Genomic DNA, 7,592 nt, shown 5'->3' on the forward strand with positions numbered 1-7,592 from the left:
TTCTATCAATGAATAATTTTAGTCATTGAATTTTGAATCCGAGAAGAGACCCCGTCTCAAATTATTTTTTTACTTCTGTTTCTGATTTTTCAAGCTTCACTGCCTCAATACTGCTTGTTTCTCTGTTTTAAAAGAACCTATCTTATTTGCGTCTCCCCATACTACTGTTTGGTTAAGTTAAGATATTTATACGTTTTTTTTGGTAATGGTGGTGTCGGGACCAGTTTATGCCTACCTCAACTATTTCACTGGATACCCGTTATCTCTCACCAGCAAAGACCCATAGTAACTCCACTTAAGCAGATGCAAATAAATCAGATAGCGTTTTTTCCTGATGGGATTTGAACTCGATGGTCTTTTACACTTTAGTACTTCAGTAAGTGAAGTGCTAGTTCAGATGTCCAAAAAAAATTCAAGATTAACTTGACTACATATTTAAGAATTTCAACATTTGAATTGGATGTCTATTGTTCATCACAATATAGGTATGTTCACATGATATACTATTGACAACTTTGTGTTGTCTATCCGTGTAAAGTGAGTATGCTCAAGATAATTGCTTAAGCAGAAGACAAGAAATTGTTGAACCACTTTACAGAATTCTTGGGATATCTCTTGAGATTGTCATTGTAATCAACATAATAAAGACCAAACCTAGAGGAGAATCCTTCTTGCCATTCCCAGTTATCCAATAGAGACCACACAAAGTATCCCTTCACATTGCAACCATCTTCTCTGTATATCAAGCAAAATCAAATATTAACTGTTATCAACGGACAAAATCGTCGTAACGCCTGTTTATGTGATCGTAATCCTTGAGTCAGACGATAACTAATTACCTGATTGAAGCTAACAAGTTTGTGAGATAGTCTTTGTGATACTTGATTCTTTTCTCATCCTTTAGTGCATCTTTTCTAGAGATGAATAGACTATTTGGGTCATCCATTCCTTTAGAAGTAGTTCAATAGAAGTGCAGTCAGTCAATAGATAAACTAATTGAGAGAAAAGCACAAGACAAAGTTGGTTTTGCTGAGCTGAAATTCATGATTTTCTCCGGTATAAATGCTTAACTTGGTACACATCTTAGACAACTTACCATTTTCTGTGATTATAATCGTGGGGTTCCCGTACTTTACACGAATGTAATTCATTAAGCTTCTGATACCATGAGGTACTATGAATAACCATACTGAATTTGCCTGCAAGTCAAAAAGAACAATAACATCAGTAAGTAAATATTGTTCAATGAGCATAGTGTTAATACCATATTAACAGTCTCTCTGTCACCAGGATAGGGGTAAGGTCGGTGTACACCCTATCCTCCCCCGACTCCACCCGTGAGAATCCATGTTGTTGTTGTCGTTGTTAAAACAATATTAAGTGTATTCCATTCTGCAGTATTACTTACCCGGTCTGGTATTGGCTTCCCCAAGCGCAATGCTACAAAAGGCAGCGACAAGTACTGGTTAAGCAATAAAGCGTGATCAACATTACTATTGTATAGAATGTGAGAAGAGGATTGAAAACATACGAAGAACAGTAGCACCAGAATCTGAAGTTGTGTCATTGAACAAAAATCCAATCAAGTTAGTAATGTTGCTTCTTGCATACCATGTAGTATAGTGATTTATGCCTATAAAATCGAACGAACCCTTGAGTAGAGATGACTCCTCTTGAGAGAATTTTGGCAACCGGCTTCCAGCTCTGCTGATCATTGTGCTTGGATAGTTACCAAAGACTAATGGCTCAATAAACCTGGATTAGACAAAACTTTCACACCATCAATTCTTCGTAATCTCTAAGCTTGAATGTATTGGGAGGTGGGAACAAAGTCTCACATAGAAAGTAGATAGGAAAAATAAGCTACTTATAAAGAGTTGGATACTCTTAATGGTGTGAGGCTTTTTGGGAAAATCGTGCGGGTTTGGCCCAAAGCGAACAATGTCATACCATGTTAAGAGTATTTTTGAGCAGTTTTAGTCCAACAACTGGTATCAGAGCTAATAATTTGTCGTGACGAGTATGAGGATGACAGAGTGATGGAATAGGGTCTGGCTTAGTGCCTTTGCCCGTCTATGGGCCGGTTTACTATCTTTACCCGTAGCTTCAAAGATGTATACACAACCTCTCCTCTGGGCTTCGGTGACCATAAATACTCGGATCATGTGGATGTAGAAAGGAAAAATAAGCTACTTAAAGGAGTTAGATGTTCTTAATGATGTGAGTCCTTTAGGGAAAATGGACTTGATCCAAAGCAGATAATATCACATCATATTAAGAGCAACAGATTATAAAATGAGTAGATTATCGAATAGATAATATAAGTGCTCGATTTTACATCTGCAATAATTGAGCTTAAGTATGAGTCAAAAGTACTTACCAGCCTAGCTGAAAATCCAGTGCTCGTTGTGTTGCTTCGATATCTTCTTTGTGGTTAGTTGCTGATTCATACCAATACGAATCTAACGATATCCCAATTGACCCTTGTTGATTTTGCTGTCAATATCACATGTCAATATTTTGTATAAAACCATGCTAGAAATAAAGAATGGTACTCTGTAACAAGTTAGTGAAAGTCATGTACTTATTAGGATCAGTACCTTATACTTTTGCCTATAAATGTTCACTGCAGTAGCATGAGCCAAGAGAGCATTGTGTGCAGCAATGTAAGGCTCAGTACCAGAATTCCCTTCACTACAAAAGGCATGAAGGATGATAGAGCAACGCCCCGGTGGCTGGCTGCCTAGATCATATCCTTGTTGCACAAAATTATGGGGTTCATTGAGCGTGATCCAATGCTTCACTCTGTCGCCAAATGCCACAAAACACGTCTCTGCATATATCGCGAAGTCTTGTCTGCAATGAGTTAAGTGATCTAAGTTTATAGTATTATGTTTTACAATATTTATTTTTACCAAAGATAGAGAAGTTAATTAATAAGCTCCTATTTACATGATGTCTGGACTGAGCCATCCCTTGTATTTATCTTCCAGAGCTAGAGGAAGGTCCCAGTGGTAGAGTGTCACATATGGTTCAATCCCTGCAAAATGAGACTATGATTAGTGAGTCAAATGTCAACCACAGTCAAAAGTTAGAAATTTGAGTTCATGCAGCAGTGTGTTTGGTACGACCGAAGTCATTCTTCAGAAAATATTTTCAAGAAAATGAGTTATTTTCTATTGAAATGGTGTGTTTGGTTGGACGTAAAATATTTTGTGGAAAAAATATTTACTAAAGATCGATAATAGTATTAGCAAATCCATTAGTATTTTGATTAGACTTCTTGAGTATTTAAGATTGATAATAATGTCTAAGTGTTGGTTAAACCAGTTATAAGAAACTAAGAGTTGAGATAATTGGGTGAAGGGAGGTCAAATTTCACCCTTTTGGTGTAAAGTCTTTTCCTTCAAAAAATATTTTTTGGCAGTCAAACACCAGAAAATGACTCGAAAAAATTTGTACCTTCAAAAATATTTTTGGCAGCCAAACACCAGAAAATGACTCGAAAACGTTCTTTCCTTCATAAATTAAATACACCCTAAGCTTACCGTTGGCCAATAACGAATCAATGACTTTGTTATAATGATCAACTCCAGCCTGATTGATCTTCCCAGAACCGTCTGTATTAACACATAATTAGTCTAAACAATTAAAAGTAAGATTTTAAAGATTAAAAAAAAGAAAAGAAAAGGAAGGAACATGATGTTAGAAATGAACTATTTGCCACTAACTCAAACCCCTCTCGTCTTTTTTATTATACTTAAATTTATTTAACCTCGAGTTTGACTTAGCTCCATACAATTATACAAGTGTAATAAAGTAGCTAGAGTTTGAGGATATGAAATATTACTAGTAGTCGTAGTTGCGCGATGCACAGTCAATATTAAAAAATATTAATCAAATTAAATTGTGATTGAGCTTGTTTGAACATTTTAGATCGTTTTGCTTTAATAAATTTCAATTGTTATCTTATTTGTCAATATAGTATACCCGATAATAAAATCTCTATTAAGTCAAAGGAGACTCATACAGTGATCGAATAATTTTTTTGTTATGTATTTTTCTTTATTATATTATCTAATATTTAGTATTATTACATTGTAAATATAAATTGTTATTAATGTGTTACTTTGTTTAATAAGCCACATATAAAATTAGTTATTTTTAAAAAAATAAAAAAACCTGAAATTTGTAGTTCCTATTTTATAGGAGTATTGTCATACATTGCCAAATGGCCTATCGTGAGGCTGCCACTTGACGTAATGTGGAGGCTCTTCCCTCTCTTTAATAATATAATATTATAATATTATAATTATAATTATAATATAGCTATAGATGTTTATAGTGAAAAAAATCTTAGTGGAATATATTTTTGAAAACAAACTTGGTTAATAAAATAGAGATATAGATAAAAAGAAAACTTACTGGGAAATATCCTAGACCAAGCAATGGAAAGCCTAAAAGCATCCATTCCCATGTCCTTCATCAGTTGTATATCTTCCTGTTTCAAGAAAATACTTTTCCAATATCAATATACTAGTATACTTGTTACATTATTAGTATAGTCTGACCTGTATTACAGGTCCCTTATCAATTTTTATCAGATTATAAATTAATATTTATAATTAAATATTCATGGCCAGTTTTTCTTTAATTAATTGAAAAGTGACTTACTTGGAAACGGTGATAATGATCCAACGCGACATCTGCATTGCTAAAGTCGAGTATTTTACCTTTCTCCCAAAGCCAAATATAACAACTTATTAAACATTGCACCATCTTTACACTTTGCCAATTGTAGCAACATTATTAATTTAAGTAAAAAAACGCAACAATTAGACTTCAATTTTACACTAGTTCTTATGAGGTGAAAAAGTCAAAGAATTGCAATCTTGCTGCGCTGCTAATATTTTTCTATGAATTTGAATGAACAAGCATAACTAATGAAAATTTCAGTTACAATATAAGTAATAGCTAGATTATAGTATGTTGTAATTTGGTCATCAAAAAATTCATCAGATTTACATCACTTGATTTATACTAATTTGTCTATAACTATAATATTTTAATATGACAGTGTAACTATCATGCATGTGTTAGATCCATAAGGGTATATATATAAAATGTTTTGTAGCTAATTACCAAAAGTATGTGCAAATTTGTCCCATATAGTTGGACCGCTTCCATCTTCTTTCACGGCGCCTTCGTACTGCCAACATATTTTCAAATAACACATTACATAAACTATCATGCAAGATGAGACCAATTTTATATTGTATTCTGCTAACTAAAAAATAAAATAAAATAAAATAGAACAGCCCGGTGCAAGATATCCAGTGTTCAGGCAGTCCGGGAAAGGGTCACACCCCAAAGGATGTAATTTAAATAGCCTACTATAGTGTAAATATTAGTGATTGCTTGTACGGCTCGAACCAATAATATATATATGTGTAGGTCACACGAAGACAACTTTACTGTTAGTACTCCAAGGTGCCACTTTGTTCCGCTAATTATTTCTTATATTTAGATATGTGATTTTTAGATTAATAATTATACCTAATATATAAATGTTGTAGGCATTAGGGCAGCAAATAAGTTGCGTCTTTTGTACCAGTTCTATTTTTCTTTTGGTTTAACTTATATACATTGCTATGTAAAAGAATTTTACATGATCGGATTACTTTAAAGGTAATTTGTGAACCTATTTGATTCGGTATGAAGTTTAAGAAAAAACTTTCGAAGCGTGTGATCTTAAACCGTATTTGTGTGATTATAAGACTTTTGAAATTTAAGGTCTTAAACATATCATAATATTTGTGTGGGAAGTAAAATAATTTTTATATATTAAGGTAAAATGAAAAATTCATGTTATTCTTTTCAAGTTTAGAAAAATATAACGAGCTAAAAAGGAAAAAAGATCACAAACTGGAGTGGAGGCAATATATAAGAAGAAGAAGAAGAATATAGACAAAGATAGATGATTCAAGACAACAAAAATGAAAATGAAGAGAACGAGTAATGGAAATTCTCGGAGACAAAGAAATAAGATAATTAGAAAAAATAATACCGTCAGACCTCTCTATAACAATACTTCACTATAAAAGCCAAGCTTTTTTGAAACTAATTTTTATGTTACGTTATAATATATATATGTTCTTTACAACAGCACTTCATTATAACAGCCAAAAATATTCGGAACAAACGAGGCTGTTATAGAGAGGTTCTGTTGGACCAAAAAAGAAACAAACCTGATAAGCAGCAGAAGCAGTTCCAAAAACAAAACCTTCTGGAAAGCTTCTTCTGTTTATGTTCTCTTCAGCCAAACAAATTCCATGAAACCCAACCAGAAATAATACCATCATTGCTACAAATTGGTCGTTTTTACTCCTCAGCAACATTTTGGCAGCTATTACCTCTTGAATATAGTACTGTATATAGAAGAAGAAATTAGAAAAGAGCAATCTTTATCATATTTATGTACCCGTACACCAAGTATCTCGTGTTCATGCAAGGTTCGGTGAAAGACTGTATCCTAAAAGGGTATAATGTAAGCAATCTACTCTGATACAATCACATCGGCTGATTCTACGGCTCGATCCAAAGTTTTGTACGTCAAAAAAAAACTATCCTTTGAAGTAGAGACTCATGACATGAATGAAGTTGAAGTTTGTGGTTTGGTTGTTGAAAACTCAAAAATGGTGTGAACTTTGAAATAGAATTAATGGCAATCATGGTGTCTTTATTGGTCCATTTTTGTAGGACGTATTTGTTTTTTGGGTGTGTGGGGGGGGGGGGAAGGGGCAGAGGAATATTAATTACATTTGAATGCACAATCTCACATGTGCATAGGTGACATGGGCATGAGGGCAACATTAATTCTTCAGTCTCTTCAGTCTATATTTTACTACTATTTATTTTTTTAATATAGTCATTTGATATTCGATATTCATTAGTCTAACTAATTCAGATGTATATTACATAGAGCTTATTAAAGGGGAAGCGCTTATATTGAACTAAAGGAAGCAGAATATCAGTGACTATATATGCTTTCCAACACTTGAATGAAATTATGTCAAAGAAATAAATAAAGCAACTACGAGCAACGACCAAATAGATACATATACAACATACGTTTACAATGTAATTTGATCAAATAAGTAATCCACTTAGAGGATCTAAAATAATTAGAGAAACAAACTAAATTTATGAAATATATTTATTAGAAAGACCTGATATAAATTGGAAAACTTTAGCGTCCTTCCACTCTTAATCAGAGATCTCGAATTCGAGTCTTGAAAATGAAGTCCTCTTTGATAGAAAACGTTAAAACTCCAGTTGAATTGGTCATGCCAAATGACTTGTGAACACCAAATAGTTTAATCAAAGTAAGAAAAAGAGAAGGAAAAAAAAAATACAAACCATGTGTATATTTGCATTTTTTATTTTTGACATTATCTGTCATATAATTAACGGATTCTTTATTTGGCAAGTAAAGTATAGGCTGGCCAATAAAATAATGTGAGATTTAAGATCACGAAATCTAGCTCATTAATAACCTTGCTTATAAATCGTAAGTTTATAGTACAAGTTTT

General features: G+C 33.1%; 1 protein-coding gene across 5 annotated transcripts; it reads right to left on the minus strand.

Annotated features, from left to right (window-relative positions):
- Positions 1-365: 365 nt before the first annotated feature.
- LOC104225671 (beta-glucosidase 40-like) lies at positions 366-6,686 on the minus strand. 5 transcript variants are annotated; one of them, XM_009777519.2, is made up of 14 exons: positions 6,249-6,686; positions 5,143-5,209; positions 4,675-4,733; positions 4,426-4,501; positions 3,549-3,620; positions 2,953-3,040; positions 2,601-2,856; positions 2,381-2,496; positions 1,652-1,755; positions 1,532-1,552; positions 1,409-1,440; positions 1,097-1,199; positions 840-948; positions 366-735 (listed from the first exon to the last, which is right to left on the minus strand). In XM_009777519.2, the coding sequence occupies exons 1-14, from the start codon at positions 6,396-6,398 to the stop codon at positions 561-563; spliced, it is 1,428 nt and encodes a 475-aa protein (XP_009775821.1). In that variant the 5' UTR covers positions 6,399-6,686; the 3' UTR covers positions 366-560. The 5 variants fall into 5 exon arrangements, with proteins under 5 accessions (XP_009775821.1, XP_009775822.1, XP_009775820.1 ...); XM_009777520.2 differs by having other exon boundaries at positions 1,532-1,755; positions 4,675-4,737; positions 6,249-6,339; XM_009777518.2 differs by having other exon boundaries at positions 367-735; positions 1,532-1,755; positions 4,675-4,706.
- Positions 6,687-7,592: the final 906 nt, after the last annotated feature.

The sequence above is a fragment of the Nicotiana sylvestris genome, chromosome 10 (genome assembly GCF_000393655.2).
Source record: "Nicotiana sylvestris chromosome 10, ASM39365v2, whole genome shotgun sequence".
Classification (NCBI taxonomy): Eukaryota; Viridiplantae; Streptophyta; class Magnoliopsida; order Solanales; family Solanaceae; genus Nicotiana; species Nicotiana sylvestris.

Excerpts from the sequence above, each read along its gene's own strand:
- LOC104225671 (XM_009777517.2), bottom strand. The coding sequence starts at position 6,398 with ATGTTGCTGAGGAGTAAAAACGACCAATTTGTAGCAATGATGGTATTA. Across the intron at positions 3,621-4,425 it reads TTGGTCTAGGATATTTCCCA|ACGGTTCTGGGAAGATCAAT; the intron begins GTAAGTTTTCTT and ends GTGTTAATACAG. Across the intron at positions 1,441-1,531 it reads TTCTGGTGCTACTGTTCTTC|CATTGCGCTTGGGGAAGCCA; the intron begins GTATGTTTTCAA and ends TGCCTTTTGTAG.